At 36.8% G+C, this 16807-nt stretch overlaps 1 protein-coding gene across 1 annotated transcript in view; it reads right to left on the bottom strand.

Moving 5' to 3' along the window:
- LOC136843453 (protein Wnt-11b-2-like) overlaps positions 1-16807 on the bottom strand; it is a 276010-nt gene that overhangs the window by 39659 nt on the left and 219544 nt on the right. The window contains exon 3 of the mRNA XM_067111989.1: positions 4022-4263. Within this exon, the coding sequence (XP_066968090.1) occupies positions 4022-4263 (242 nt within the window). The remainder of the gene's footprint in view (positions 1-4021; positions 4264-16807) is intronic.

The following is a 16807-nucleotide window of genomic DNA, read 5'->3' as shown; positions in this document are numbered from 1 at the left end:
ACTCTGCGTGCGTCTTGGTAATTCACTTACACTTTTATCTGTTTATTAATTAACTTGTTGATTCACATTTTCCTATATAATAACTGATCATTTCTTTCTTTCTCTCCTACTACCTTCTGTTACTTCTTTCCAATGAACATTCTTTGGAAGTTTGAATTTCACGTCAATGTCCATTGAGGTTTGTTTCACATGAATAGGGTTCATGTGTTAATAATAATAATAATAATAATAATAATAATAATAATAATAATAATAATAATTAAGGGCCCCTGTTCTGGGATATAATAAGACTTCAGTAATCATCGTTACCTATAACCAATCTCGGGTAATTATTTGTAATCTCTCTCTCTACGAAAACACTGTTCTTATGGATACAAGACTTCAATAATCACCGTTACCTATAACCAACCTCAGGTAATTTTTTGTGATTTATTCTCTCTCTCTCAACAAAAAACTGCTCCTTCTGAATATACGGTTTCAATAATCACCGTTACCTATAACCAATCTTAGGTCATTTTTTGTGATTCTCTCTCTCTCTCTTTTCTCTCTCTCTCTACAAAGAACACTGTTCTTCTGGATATAAGACTTCAATAATCACCGCTACCTATAGCCAATTTTAGGTCATTTTTTGTGATTCTCTCTCTCTCTCTCTCTCTCTCTCAACAAAAATCTCTCCTTCTGAATACACGGTTTCAACAAAAATCTGCTGCCTTCTAATCTCAGGTCATTTTTGTGATTGCCTCTCTCTCTCTCAGGTCATTTTTGTCTCTCTCTCTCTCTCTCTCTCTCTCTCTCTCTCTCTCTCTCTCTCTCTCTACAAAGAACACTGTTCTTCTGGATATAAGACTTCAGTAATCACCGTTACCTATAGCCAATTTCAGGTCATTTTTTGTGATTCTCTCTCTCTCTCTCTCTCTCTCTCTCTCTCTCTCTCTCTCTCTCTCTCTCTCTCTCTCTCTAGACAAAGAACACTGTTCCTCTGGATATGAGACTTCAATAATCACCGTTATCTATAACCAATCTCAGGCCATTTTTTGTGATTCTCTCTCTCTCTCTCTCTCTCTCTCTCTCTCTCTCTCTCTCAGCAAAGAACTATGCTCCTCTGGATATAAAACTTTAGCAATTACTTTACACTATCTCACATTCCAACATCAACCGCCGCCCCCACGCCCCTTTTCACTGATAAAATTTTCACGTCTCTTAAAAGCTACCGGTTTTTCGTTTGAATTTCTTTGCATGTCATCAAACCACGATAAGGCCACCGTATAAGTAGTGGAGTTTAGGCCAAAGGCCAAGCACTGGGACCTATTAGGTCATTCAGAGCTGGAGAGGAAATTGAGTGTAGGTAGGTCTGAAAGGCGTAACAGGTTTTCCTCACAGCAGCTGCACCATGAAATATTTGTTAAGAGATGGTGGATGGCGAGATCGAGAAAGATATGAACGGAGGTGCAGTAAAAGGAACGAAAGAGGTTGCGGAGCTAGGGGCCGAAGGAACGCTGCAAAGAACCTTTAGTAATGCCCACAGTGCACCGCATGAGGTGCACTGGCGGCACTACCCCTCAAACCTGACGGGGCTATAAGGCCATCATATAACAAATCACCAAATGACTGTCAATAACATTCTAGACGCCTTTATTTCCGATATCCATACGCTGCGACGCCTGTAAAATCCTCTATCAGTCGAGATGACCAGCCATAATGGTTTTTTTTTCGAGTCTATCTATATATATATACACACACACACACATACACACACACACACACACACACACACACACACACACATATATATATATATATATATATATATATATATATATATATATATATATATATATATATATATATATATATAATCTATATCCCACTGTTCAAAACCTGCTCTATAAGCAGGAACCTCTTCTTAGAAGGGATACAATTAGCATGTTTTTTTTTCCCCCGTAGAATGAATAAACAAATCGTTATCTGCAATACATTTTCATTTACTTCCAAAATTTCACTCGGCAGATCATTTGAACAATTTGCTAAGAACCGCTGGCTATCTTGATGGGTGAACCAATTAAAACCAAGGTGATTTGCATTCTCAGGTAGAGGCAGAAGTTGTTTAATTAGTAGTTATCGCTTAGTTTAGCTCCCTTAAATCTTTTACATAGTCTCTCTCTCTCTCTCTATCTCTCTCTCTCCCTTTGTATGAATTTATGTCGCTTCGCCAACTTCCCAGAAACTCGTAGACCATATGTGAGTTCAGCCTTCAATTAATTTTGTGAAGGTATACGTTGTCGGGAAGAACGTCCCAGAACCGCCTTCGTGAAGTTTTTGTTTATGTATGTTATCAGGAAAGGCATTCTACTTGCTCCAGTATTGACCTGAAACTCATCAGTTACTTAAGCTGGGCTAATTAAACTTATTTTCGCTTGCAACGTTTCAGATAGAATACACTTCGTTAGGTTAGTTCTGGAAGATTGAGTCATCTGAGTTATACCTCATTATTTGATAGAGACCGGGTCTTTATAGGACGTTCTATGCTATTTGCTATCACGCCTCATGAGAGAAATTGCTGGGAAAAGCAAAAAAACTGGTCTGACTTTAGATCTGCAACGCCCTGGGGAATGAAGGGAAGATTTTTGTATTCCTCTGTCTTACACGTACCAGTAGATATAACAGAATGGGGTTCATCATCTGAATAATAATAATAATAATAATAATAATAATAATAATAATAATAATAATAATAATAATAATAATAATAATAATAATCTTTTCAATTCTTCTTACCATTCTCTTTTCTTCAAGGCTGATATCTGCTAAGAGCTGGCCGATGTGTACAAAATCTGGTTAAGGGAAAAGGCAATAGCTCTGAATATGGTTACTTTCAGTTTTATGTCAAAGAAAGCTGTTGTGCCGGCTTTGTCTGTCCGTCCGCACTTTATTCTGTCCGCACTCAGATCTTAAAACCAACTGAGGCTAGACGGCTACAAATTGGTATGATGATCATCCACCCTCCAGTCATCAAACATACCACATTGCAGCCCTCTAGCCTCAGTAGCTTTTATTTTTTTTAAGGTTAAAGTTACCCATATAATCATGCATCTGGCAACGATATAGGACAGACCACCACCAGGCCGTAGTTAAAGTTTCATGGACCGCGGCTTATACAGCATTATACCGAGACCACCGAAAGACAGATCTATCTTCGGTGGCCTTGATTATACGCTGTATAGAAAACTCGATTGCGCTGAAGAAACTTCGGCGCATTTTTCCCTTGTTCATTCTGGTATGTACACACAGGCAGTACTATGGAGGCTGGAATGAATGGGAAAGTGGATCATTTAGCTGTGTGCTTGAGCATGGCACTGATTGCATGGAAACAAACACTTTCAATCAACTCGTTTTACGACCTGGGTGTTTGGAAGCTGGCCTTTCTCCCAAAAATATCCTCAGATTTTGATTTTCGACGGATTCTGTTGTCAAGGAGAAACACTTCTCTAGCCATAAAAAAAAAAAATTAAATGTCCACCTACACCTAAGTTCAAAATACTTAAGCGAGGAGCAAATAAATTTTCCAGTCTCTTCTGACGTCTCCTGAATTTCAGGTGCGTCGGTTTTGTTTTCTGTTCCCTCATGCTCGTCTATTTATGACCTTTTCCTTTAACTTTCTCTCTCTCTCTCTCTCTCTCTCTCTCTCTCTCTCTCTCTCTCTCTCTCTCTCTCTCTCTCTCTCTGTGTAGGCTGATTTTCCTTTTTTGGAGCCCTCTTGGGTCTGAAGTCTGTTGACTCTGCTCATATGGGTTTTCAGCAGAAGATTTAAAGAAGGAAAGAGAGAAAGAGACATGCATAACTACAGTGAAGAAGAAGAAGAAGAAGAAGAAGAAGAAGAAGAAGAAGAAGAAGAAGAAGAAAGTAAAGAAGAAGAAGAAGAAGAAGAAGAAAGAAGAAGAAGAAGAAGCAGAAGAAGAAGAAAGTAAAGAAGAAGAAGAAGAAGAAGAAGAAGAAGAAGAAGAAGAAGAAGAATTCGTCTTACCTTTCTTTTTCCACTACCGGACGATTTCGGGACTTCCCTGTCATCCACGAAGTCCCGCGCGAACCTGGCACCGAATATGATGTTGTCCCCACATCCGCCCCACTTGAACGGTCCGTTGGGCGGCTCCTGTGGGACGCTGCCACAGCCGCAGAGGATTAGAGTGCCCTGCGAGCAAGCCCTGGACACAGACCACGTCACCGCTGCTGAGGTGAGGGCGTACACCACTGCCTGTTCACGGGTACCTGAGTGGGGAGGTAAGGCAAATTATTATTATTATTATTATTATTATTATTATTATTATTATTATTATTCAGAAGATGAACCCTATTCATGTGGAACAAGCCCACCAAAGGGGTCATTGACCTGAGATTCAAGCTTCCAAATAATACGGCGTTCATCTGAAAGAAATAACAGAAGGTAACAGGAAATACTGAAAGAAGAGATCAGTTATTAGAAGGGAGAAAATAAATTAACAAATTAATAAAAAAATCAGATCAAATGTGAGTAATTACACCAATAGATAATTTTATAGTTAAAATTGCAGGTAATTATCAAAGTACAAGAACTGTTTTAAGGTAGCAATGCGTTGCTTCTTCGCCTGAACCTTTGAGGTTCCAGTTGCACAACCTCCTCAGGGAGACAGTTCCTCAGTCCAACGGTGTGAGGAATGAAGGACCTACGGATGGGTGGCTTGAAAACAAAAAATCATAAGATAACATACACCGGAGGATTCATCCTTTAATGGCCAAACCAAGAATGAAACCCTGTGCAGAGATTTTCCACACCAGGTACTGCGCAGACCTAAACAAAAGATATATCACCAGAGCGTCAGTTCCCCCATGCACACTGCACCACTCAACTCCACCTGACACAACCACGTGCTTTCTGTGCAAGAAGGGCTTTCCATCCTCCCACCTTTTACTCACAGCAAGTACACACTTTCTTGGTTTCCCTTTCTTCCTTCCACCCATACACTTACAAATCTTACATTTTTTTTTTTACGATTCTCTCCACATGACCATATCCATTTAAATTTCTCTGACCCACCTAGACTTCTCTGTTTCAACTACACTTATTCCACTTATACCAGAGAAACAATTCATGTTGATAATAAAAATTCACATTTCACAGGCAGCTAAAACTCCATTCACAAAAGTGCCAAATTTTGACTGACAATTGACGTATGTCATAGGATTTCATACGAGTATAAGCTTGAGACCCAATTATATTAGCTGTTGAGTTGAAATATTTGCACAGTACAGGTGGAGTAGTGAGAATTGCATGGATAAGAAATACTGAGATAAGGTTTACGTAGGTGAAAAGATAAGTCTGAATGTATTGTGACGGTTTGATCATGCGGAGAGAACGGGACACTGAGTAGGTAAAAAGATACGCCTGAGTGTTCTGTTATGGTTCGATCAGACTGAGAGAACGGGACAAGGTATACTGCTTAATAGAAAGTGCAGGGAGGTTTGATGAGCTGCCGATGAGTCTTTTCCGATAGCTTAACAACCGGATATTATTGTGGAAGTGTTTTGCTAATGAAATTCATCCGTGATTCAGCAGTTTGAGGATAAATGTGGCAGTGTCTATTTTTTTTTTTTTTTTCTGGAGCCATCTAGTTTTATGTAAAACAGCTAAACGTTGAAACATAATGAATTACTACCCTAAAACAATTCAAATTGTATTTTGACAATTTATTTATATTTTCATCTATTTATCCACCAATTCATTCATCGGATTTTTTTTCTAATAACAGACCTCTTCTTTCTGTATTTCCCTATTATCTTCTGTCTCTTCTTTCAAATGAACACCATATTCTTTGGAAGCTTGAATTTCAAGTCAATGGCCCCATCTGAAGTATGTATGTAAAATATATATATATATATATATATATATATATATATATATATATATATATATATATATATATGTATATATATATATATATATATATATATATATAAACAAATATAAATAAATAAATAAATATACATATATATATATATATATATATATATATATATATATATATATATTCACACACACATATATATATATATATATATATATATATATATATATATATATATATATATATATATATATATATATATATATATATATACAGTACATGTGTGTGTGAAATGTGTAACACACACACACACACACATATATATATATATATATATATATATATATATGTGTGTGTGTGTGTGTGTATATATGTATATATATATATTTATATTTATTTATATTTTTTTATTTATATGTATATGTATACATTACACACAATATATATGCATATATATATATTTATATTTATTTATTTATATATATATTATATTTATTTATTTATATATATATATATATATATATATATATATATATATATATATATATATATATCTCAAACATAATATCTACAGCTTTGGGCGCTCATTCATATCTATTCTTTGATACGTGTATTACAAAGCACAGGCGAAAGGTCCTTCACAAGCGACAAGCGTCCAACACAGAAATCACGAGAAAGCCTCAGGGAAAGAAATACCTCCCTGTTTTAGCAACAGCATCGGCCACTCATCTGATAAACAGCTGTCTTTGAAAAAAAAAAAACTTAGTAACTTGTGTCAATAATTGCAATGTGGAGAGAGAGAGAGAGAGAGAGAGAGAGAGAGAGAGAGAGAGAGAGAGAGAGAGAGAGAGAGAGAGAGACATACATAAGTTTCTTTTAAAATGACATGGCTTGAGAGAGAGATAAAGACAAACATACATAAGTTTCTTTTAAAATGACATGGCTTGTTCCCCCTCTACATCTCTTGATCAGCGAGTTTACGTTAAGCTTACTCTGGAATTACCAGCAATTCTTTATAAAAAAAAAAAAAAGAAAGGAATCTAACCTGCTGCTTTGGAGCTTTCCTTGGTAATTTCCTCGCTGTAAATTCAATGAACATTAAACTTACAACGTAAATAGAAGGTGGGGGAGCGTTTGGTTAATGTTTATCTTGCAACTGTAGGTTTGTGTGTATTGGACTCTCGATCATTTCATAGCCATCATTACAACCATTACATTGGTTTCTTGATCAACATTCCTGCCATGGAATATTCCATATTCAGGGAATCGTTCTTACGTAGAGAGCGATGGAAGATATGAAGGGTAGGTCGAGATTGTTATGTGTGTGTATATGTATATGTATGTATATATATATATATATATATATATATATATATATATATATATATATATATATATATATACATATACATATAAATATACACACACAGAATTATCTCAGGACGGAATGCAAGCTTGTCTTTTTTTTACTTGCTTTGGGACGAAATTTTCGTGGGCTAAAATATCCGTCGAAGACATCGTGAGTTTTATTACAAGCGTCCAGACACCACAGAAAATGGATCACCGTCCCCAAAAGATACTCATTCTATATTTCGTTTCCTTGCGCCTTTCCCCCAGCGCAAAAAAAAAAAAAAAAAAAAAAAAGTTACGTTAAAATACGAAAAATTCCATATTCTTTTTTAGATAACTTACAGAATTAAGTACGATGCTAACTTTGTCTTTAAGAGTGCCAGCCTGTACGTAACTTACAAAATTAACTATGCTCTCAAATTTGTCTTCAGGAGTGCCAGCCTGTACGTTATTACAATAAAGATCCGGCAAGACTACCAATCAGGAAAATTTAATAAGAAAAAAGCAATGATAAAAGTCTTCGTAGGAGGGCATAAAAGAAGCCTTTTCGAGGCGCGTATTCTATCACTGGGCATCAATCATTTTCTTTTCGGGCAAAACTGAGACCCATTTAGCTTTGATAATTGCTAAATAAAAAAAAATGCTGCATAACAGCCATCAGAATGGAATGAAACATCAAATTGCAGCCAAAAGCCAAGCGCTGGGGCCTAAGAAGTCATTCAGCGCTGAAAGGGGAATCGAGAGTAAAGGAGGTTTGAAAGGTGTAACAGGAGGAAAACCTCAGAGCAGTTCCACTCTGAAACAGCTGTTAGGAGAAGGTGGAAAGTAAGATGGAAGAGAGACGAGATGAACGGAGGTACAGCAAAAACGAATGAAAGGGGTTGCAACAGCTAGGAGCCCAGGGAACTGACGCTGCGCAGAACCTTAAATAATGCTTACAGTGCACCTCATACAGAAACTATACCTATCCAACGACCACGGATAAACCCTACAAATTGTCTCCATAGCCTGGTTACATAAAAAATAAATGGACCTGCAAGATAAGGCAACCATTCTTACAAGACAAACAAGTAGAAACAAGGCAATATAATCCAAGAGTGAGCTCACACTCGGATCTGTCGGTAAAAGCAACTATCGGACGTTGGAGTCTACACTCTGTTTTTTTATATATATAAAATCACCGACCTTGTTATAGATAAAGGGCAATTCAGATAAATAAAGCAGAAAAGCCGTGCAGCCTGTTCGACACCTTCGCTATCGCCAACCGATCTACGAAGGTTTCTCTCTCTCTCTCGAGAGAGGCAACCATTCTTACAAGACAAACAAGTAGAAACAAGGCAATATAACCCAAGAGTGAGCTCACACTCGGATCTGTCGGTAAAAGCAACGAAGCTTGCGAGAACGATAAAATACGGCCTCACAGACAGAAACAATTATTTCAAGAGCCCAAAATGACAGTCAGGTGCCCACTCAGAGGCCCCCACCGTTCTAGACTTAATAAGATCCTTCAACTAACTTTGCTCTCAAAATGAATTCTTTAATAAGCGTGGGGAACGAGATCTTCCAGTTAATTTGATGGGTCTTATGTGCTGGGAGTTTTCTTAATCAATTTGAGGCGCGAAAGGTTGCTCTTGAGTTCAGGAGTGGAGGCGGCATTTCAATCAAGCGTGCCAGGTTCGGATGCCTCCTGGGCCGCGAACGTAATATAGATCTCCAGTTAACTTTACGGGTCGTAAACGTCGCGGTTTATAAATGAGATGAACTCCTTTTATTTTTTAATTAAGTTCAAGAGCCTGGGAAGTCTTCTCTCTCTCTCTCTCTCTCTCTCTCTCTCTCTCTCTCTCTCTCTCTCTCTCTCTCAACTTCACTTCAAGCGTCGCCAGGTTCATCTTTTGGGAGCGAGATAGATTTTTCAATTAACATGTGGCGTAAACAGGTAGTGGAGATTGATATCCCGTGTTTAGGAGTTAAAAAAAAAAAAAAAAAAATTTTAAGTATACCTCCTTCGTTTTACCCGCACAGATACATTGGCCCACCCTTTAGGGGAGTACCTGAGCCTTACAAAATATATACTGAGAATATTACACGTATTATTCACAGTTGATTGGCAATGTTATGGGATAACCCAAAGAAATCCTTTCTCTAAACAGATCTCTCATATGGAGATAAGGAAAAAGGAGTAAAGAAAGGTGAGGAGTTGAAACTGAAATAAACAGAAAATAACGATAAGATAAATATAGCAAATAACAAAACGTATCAACATCTAATATATATATATATATATATATATATATATATATATATATATATATATATATATATATATATATATATATATATATATATATATATATATATATATATATATATATATATATATATATATATATATATATATATATATATATATATATATATATATACCTGCACTGCAGGCATTACTGAAGGTTCTTTGCGGCGTCCCTTCGGCCCCTAGCTGCAACCCCTCTCAATCCTTTTAAGCGTACCTCCGTTCATATTCTCTTTCGTCCATCTTGCCTTCCACCCTCCCCCTAACAATTGCCTTAACATCATTTCCAGCGCTGAATGGACTCAAAAGGGCGCAGCGCTCGGCGCTCGTCCTATACTTTTGATATAAAAATTCTAGCTCACTCGGTTTCTCTCGACTTTACTGGGAGCTGCAAATGTGGATGTGAACCTAACCTCAGTCTGGAAACCCAGGGATGTCAGAAGAATGGCGCAAGAGTGTGTGGAGGAAGTCCAGCGCTACAAATGCATAACACAGTCAAACACGATAACAACGGAAGCAAAGCTATCACTGTTGACCATCGGATGGCCTGCACTGCTTGCATCAAGCGAGAACAAATGTCCTTGCAAGATAATTGGCTCTCCATAAGTTGACCACGAGAATTTACGACGAGCCTCACCTGACGTTCCTGGCTAAGAGAACAGACAGTCCCACAGGGAGAGAAAGAATGGACCAGCGCTGTGAACAAATACATTTTGTTGTGAAGGAATCGCAAGCATTTCGATTTACATAAATCCAACCCTCGGATGGCTTACACTGCGTGTATCAAGCGAGAAGAAATGTCCTTGCAAGATAATTGGCTGTCTATAAGTTGACCAGGAGAATTTACGACGAGTCTCACCGGGCTGAGAGAATAGACAGTCCCAAAGAGGGAGAAAGAATGGAACAAATACATTTTGTTGTGAACTGAATTGAATTGAATTGAATACAGAATTTAGGCCAAAGGCCACGCACTGGGACCCATGAGGTCATTCAGCGCTGAAACGGAAATTGACGGTAAAAGATTTGAAAGATGTAACAGGAGGAAAACCTCGCAGTTGCGCTATGAATCAACTGTTGGGAGAGGGTGGAAAGTAAGATGGAAGAAAGAGAATATGCAAGTAAGTACACTAAAAGGAACGAAAGGGGTTGCAGCTAGGGGCCGAAGGGACGCTGCAAAGAACCTTAAGTAATGCCCACAGTGGACCGCATGAGGTGCAAGGACGGCCCTACCCACCCACGGGGCATTTCGCTGTGAAGGAATCGCAAGCATTTCGATTTACATACATCGAACGCACAGCTATAGAATTTGACGTAAACAGCTGCCTGGCTATTTCCCAAGCCTTACCTCGAGTTGCATAACAGAAAATTCAACGCAAGCCTCAATCCTCTTCTTCATAAACATCGACCACTTTGAGACCTTCGAATGTGCGACACATAATTCGTTTCCTAATGTAACATAACTTAGTCTTCTGCCAATGAACTTCAGCAACGCTTGAAATATACTGTATGTATGACAGGCCAACGAATGTAGATGACATTTCATTGAATCAAAATGATTATGGTGGGATCTGTTTGCGTGTGTGTGCGTGTGTGTGTGTATGTGTTGTTGTTGGGGGATTGAGAGACCAATTACCGTACTTCTTGCAAGCATGCACCAGACGGTACCACAAGTCATTACCGGCGCCCCTTCTTCTCAAAAATCGTGAATAGGTGACTGACAGTTTCGTAAGAAATTTTGATGAGCAAATATCTTATTCCTCTTAATTGAAAATAGTTTCATGAGTGGCTTATTTCTTTCTTTCTCTCTTCCCTCCGATCCTCCTCAGTTCTCTTTGGGTTGCAAATTATGAAACTAACTCTTAGGAGCAGAATAGTCAACGTCCCGGATTGACTAAACATTTGAAATTCCATATTATTATTATTATTTAGAATATGAGCCCTATTCATATGGAACAATCCCACAGGGGCCACTGACTTGAAATTCAAGCATTAAAAGGATATTGTGTTCATTGGAAAGAAGTAACAGGAGTCAATAGGAAAAGAGATCAGTTTTTAAAACATGAAAAAATGAATAAACAAACTAAAAAATATGTAGATAAAAATGTAAGTAAATGATTCAGACACAAGGAGAGTTGCTTTTGGGTAGTAATGCATTGCATCTTCACTTGAACCTTTGAGGTTAAAATAAACTACACAAAATCCTCAGGGAGACTGTTCCACAGTCCAACAGTGTGAGGAATAAAGGAACTCTGGAACTGTGAAGTTCGACAGCGTGGCACATTTACTGTATATTGTAAATCCTCAAAGTACAGGTAACATTCTTCACTCTAGATCAAGAGCCATATAAGGGCTGGAAGGTTTCGATTTTCCAAACCTTAAAAGCGTTCGAGGTTAGTAATCACTTGACTTTCCAGTTTATGAAGCATTTAATGGCAGAAAAAATTCGACGTACCAGGTTATGAAACATTTAGAGACAGAAAACATTTGAAATACCAGGTTACGAAGTTTTTAACGACAGAAAAAATTCGACATACCAGATTACGAAGTGTTTAACGACAGAAAACATTTGAAATACCAGATTACGAAGTGTTTAACGACGGAAAACATTTTAAAATTACCAGTGTTTAACGACAGAAAACATTCGACGTACAAGATTATGAAAAGTGTAAGGACAGGAATTTTCGGCACTCCACATTATGTAAGTTTATGAATATTCAATATTCAACTTTCCTCGTTACAAAAAACTTAATGACATGAGCTATTCAACGTTCCAGACTACAAAACGTTGATGTACAGAAAATATCCGACATTCCAGACTACAGAACGTTGATGTGCAGAAAATATCCTACATTCCAGGCTACAAAACGTTGATGTATAGAAAATATCTAACATTCCAGACGACAAAATGTTCATGTATAGAAAATATTCAACATCCCAGACTGAAAAACTTTTATGTACAGAAAATATGCAACATTCATGAACAGGAAACCTTAAAGAGTGGCAAACGCTAGCAATTCCAGATTAGGACATAAGTGATGACAAAAAACTATTGGACATCTAAACCAAGGAACTTTTAACAGATTACATTCGAACTCCCAAATAACAAAAAATTAATTGAGATTGTAATATTATGTTTTTGTCTTGTACTGTTGTACGTGCTTATTCTCTTATATCTTTGTCCATTTAAGCTATGAAATAATTATTTGGCATGTGATTCGATAAAAAAATAAATAAATAAATAAATAAAATGAAAAAAGTACCTGACAAAATCTTCAGGGAATTCCACTCATGCACAACCCATCCAGATCAGACGTGAGATATTAATCTTTATTCTCCAGTCGCTCTGGAATCTTGAACCAATCTGGAACCATTTTAGTGACATCCAAATCAAGCAAAAAATGCGCCGAAGTTTCTTCGGCGCAATCGAGTTTTCTGTACAGCGTATAATCAAGACCACTGAAAATGGATCTATCTTTAGGTGGTCTAGGTATAATGCTGTATGAGTCGCAGTTAGATATATGTAAATATATATATATGTATATATATATATATATATATATATATATATATATATATATATATATATATATATATATATATATATATATATATATATATATATATATATATATATATATACACCAGGATATGTGACAGGAAAAGGGGCTTTTTAATCAACCTGTGAAGGTTCATTTTTCTTAATTTTCTTTGGAAAACGCAATATCCTTACGCTGTTTATTTTCGCTATCAGAAGGATTTGTATAGTAGTGTAAATAAAAACGCTGGTTACGAATATACTAATAATAATCGTTGACAGCCATACTAAACGAAATATTCGCCTAATTTCTACATACCTCGAACTACACTTCGAACAGGTTAGTATATTTTGTCATCATTATCATTTATTATAAAAATCTCATAATCGCATGAGTTACGAAATTGGTGTCACTGTAAATCTATATTAAAAATATACCCAAAACGAGAGCTCCGAAGAGCTTGTTCGATTCTCCTTCTAACTAAGATTGAGGATTAGAATCGAGCAGATACTCGAAAGCTCTCTTTTTAGTTTTCTGTAAAAGAAAACTATTGTACTGGCTGTGTCCGTCCGCACTATTTTCTGTCCGCACTTGATTCCGTCCGCCCTCAGATCTTAAAAACTACTGAGGCTAGAGGGCTGCAAATTGGTATGCAGATCATCCACCCTCCAATCATCAAAAATATCAAATTGCAGCCCTCTAGCATCAGTAGTTTTTATTTTATTTAAGGTTAAAATTAGCCATAATCGTGCTTCTGGCAACGATATAGGCTAGGCCACCACCGAGCCGTGGTTAAAGTTTCATGGGCCGCGGCTCATACAGCATTATGATTGTACGCTGTACAGAAACTCGAATGCGCTGAAGACACTTCGGCGCATTTTTTACTTGTTGTATATATATTTTTAATATACTGTACATTTACACTGACACCATTGTGGATTTCTTCACCATTATTATCATTATTATTATCTGTAGTAAAAATGCCGATATAAGTTACCAAATCATGGCCATCAAGATCATGAAAGAATTCACGTCAGCTTTTCCCACAGGGGGGGAGTAATTGCTCTCGACAATTCTTCGTCCTTTGTTTTTTCTTCAAGAGCTCCAAAATATTTATGAGGGTGCTTGCGTGTCATTAGCATATCTATTTACGAAAAGATGTCCGCCAAAATATGTATAAAAAAAAAAAAATAACAAATATCAAAGCTCAGAACCGGATTCTTTCATCTTTGACGAGCAGGTTGTGCTACCGGGGTCTCAAAAGTTCAAGCAAAAATGCAACTCAGTTCTACCCTAGAACAATTCTCCTTGTATTTTATAATTCACACACACCTTTATCTATTTATCATTACATTCTTAATGTCTTTTTTCTTTTCTAATAACTAATCTTACCTTCCTGCATTTCCTATCACTTTCTCTTAGACTTTCAAGCGAACACCATTCTTTGGAGGCTATAATTTCAAGTCAGTGGCCCCTGTGGTGGGCTTGTTCCATGTGAATAGGGTTCGTCCTCTTGAATAATAATGATAATAATCCAATCTTTCTCGCATCTGCCTGACATCAAACATGACACCCTGTCCTAACAAAATTTGAATATTTTCCTGGTCCGGATTTGAGCGCCGTCCTCATCCAGTGGACTGCTAGCAGTCCAAAGTCTCAGGGCGGAATGCTGATTCCTTCTTAGCGAAGATTCCTTACTGACAGAAAGAGATAGAGAGAGAGAGAGAGAGAACTGATGACTTTGCTGTGACTTCTGGCATTTATCAGTGAAATCGAGGTTTATCAGACGTCAGTTGCCCTTCGACAGGAGAGGCCAAGTTGACAACAGATGGAGCGATGAATAATGTGGATGGGCCTTTCAAACAGATAGAAATAATTATTATAATTTTTCTATTATTATTATTATTATTATTATTATTATTATTATTATTATTATTATTATTATTATTACTGAGAAAACGAACGCTATTCATATGCAACAAGCCCACCACAGGGGCCACTGACTTGTAAATTCAAGCTTCCATAGAACGTAGTGTTCATTTGAAAGAAGTAACAGAAGGTAATAGGAAATACACAAAGAAGAAGTCAGTTTTTATGAAAGAAGAAGTAAATTAACAAACTAACAGAATGACAGAATAAAATGAAAGTAACTTATTAATATACAAGGAGAACTGTTTCTGAAAATGGAAGCATAACTCAGACAAAGAAGTTGGACAGTTTAGTTCAGGAAAGACTCGAGAGAATGAAGAGAAAGAAATTGACCGAAAGCACTGCTTACAGTGCACCATCGGGCTAACTGTACACATCAAACTCTGACAGGAATTACCAGTCTACAAGCACACCAGGCAATTCTCAGTTAATTGAAGCTCTCTGTCCCCCTCAAACCATCTGCGGGAAGGAATTCACCCACCAGAAGTTCCCTTCTCTACTAGAGTTGCATTCATGTCTCTCTCCCAATATTCGCCATGTACAATGCATTTCCATCTTTCCCAAAACATTCACTATGTACAATGCATTCCTATCTCTCCCACAATATTCACCATATGCAATGCATTCCTATCTTTCCCAAAACATTTGCTATATACATTGCATTCCTGTCTCTCCCACAATATTCACCATATACAACGCATTCCCATCTTCACTATATACAATGTATTTCTATCTTTCCCAAAATATTCACTATATACAATGCATTTCTATCTCTCCCACAATATTCACCTCATAGTTTGAATTCCTGTCTCTCCCACAACATTCGCCATTCCTATCTCTCCCACAATATTCACCTCAAACACTGCATCCTAATCTCTCCCAAAATATCCACTTGTATCCAATAGTGTAAGACACCTTCAGTCAAATATTGCTACAGTTTTAAGAAAAACAAAACAAACAAGTAAACAAGGTGCCAAAGTTTCTTCGGCGCAGTCGAGTTTTCTGTACAGCGTATAATCAAGGCCACCGAAAATAGATTTATCTTTTGCTGGTCTCGGTATAATGCTGTATGAGCCGCAGCCTATGAAACTTCAACCACGGCCCGGTGGTGGCCTGTCCTATATCGTTGCCAGACACACGACTATGGCTAATTTTAACCATAAATAAAATAAAAACTACTGAGGCTAGAGGGCTGCAATTTGGCATGTTTGATGATTGGAGCGTGGATGATCGACATACGAATTTGCAGCCCTCTAGCCTCGCTGGTTTTTAAGACCTGAGGGCGGACAGAAAAAAGTGCGGACGGACAGATTTTTCTTTTGCAAAAAACTAAAAAAAAAAAAACAGAGGTAAACACTGGATAATTTAACAAGACCGTCTGTTAGTTTTGTCAGAGATTAATGGAAATCTCTGCTTTTCCAAGAACCACCACTAATAATAATAATAATAATAATAATAATAATAATAATAATAATAATAATAATAATAATAATAATAATAATAATAATAACGGTAAGAAATTCACAATTTCGTGAAAAACAATGTGCAATAAAAATCCACGATTATATATTAAAAACTATATAACATAGCAATAAGGTTTACTATATAATTGTGGAATTTTATTACACACAGTAATAATAATAATAATAATAATAATAATAATAATAATAATAATAATAATAATAATAATAATAATAATAATTGCGTGATAATCAACAGTAATTCTAATTGCGGATCTAAGATAATATTTCCATCAAAGTAACTACAGCTATTGCAATTTTAACTCTATTTATTTGTCCTTTTCAATAACCTGCGTCCAGACTGAC

The sequence above is a fragment of the Macrobrachium rosenbergii genome, chromosome 11 (genome assembly GCF_040412425.1).
Source record: "Macrobrachium rosenbergii isolate ZJJX-2024 chromosome 11, ASM4041242v1, whole genome shotgun sequence".
NCBI classification, from domain to species: domain Eukaryota; kingdom Metazoa; phylum Arthropoda; class Malacostraca; order Decapoda; family Palaemonidae; genus Macrobrachium; species Macrobrachium rosenbergii.
The sequence above is the reverse complement of the archived record's forward strand: the minus strand, read 5'-3'. Positions and strand labels throughout refer to the sequence as shown.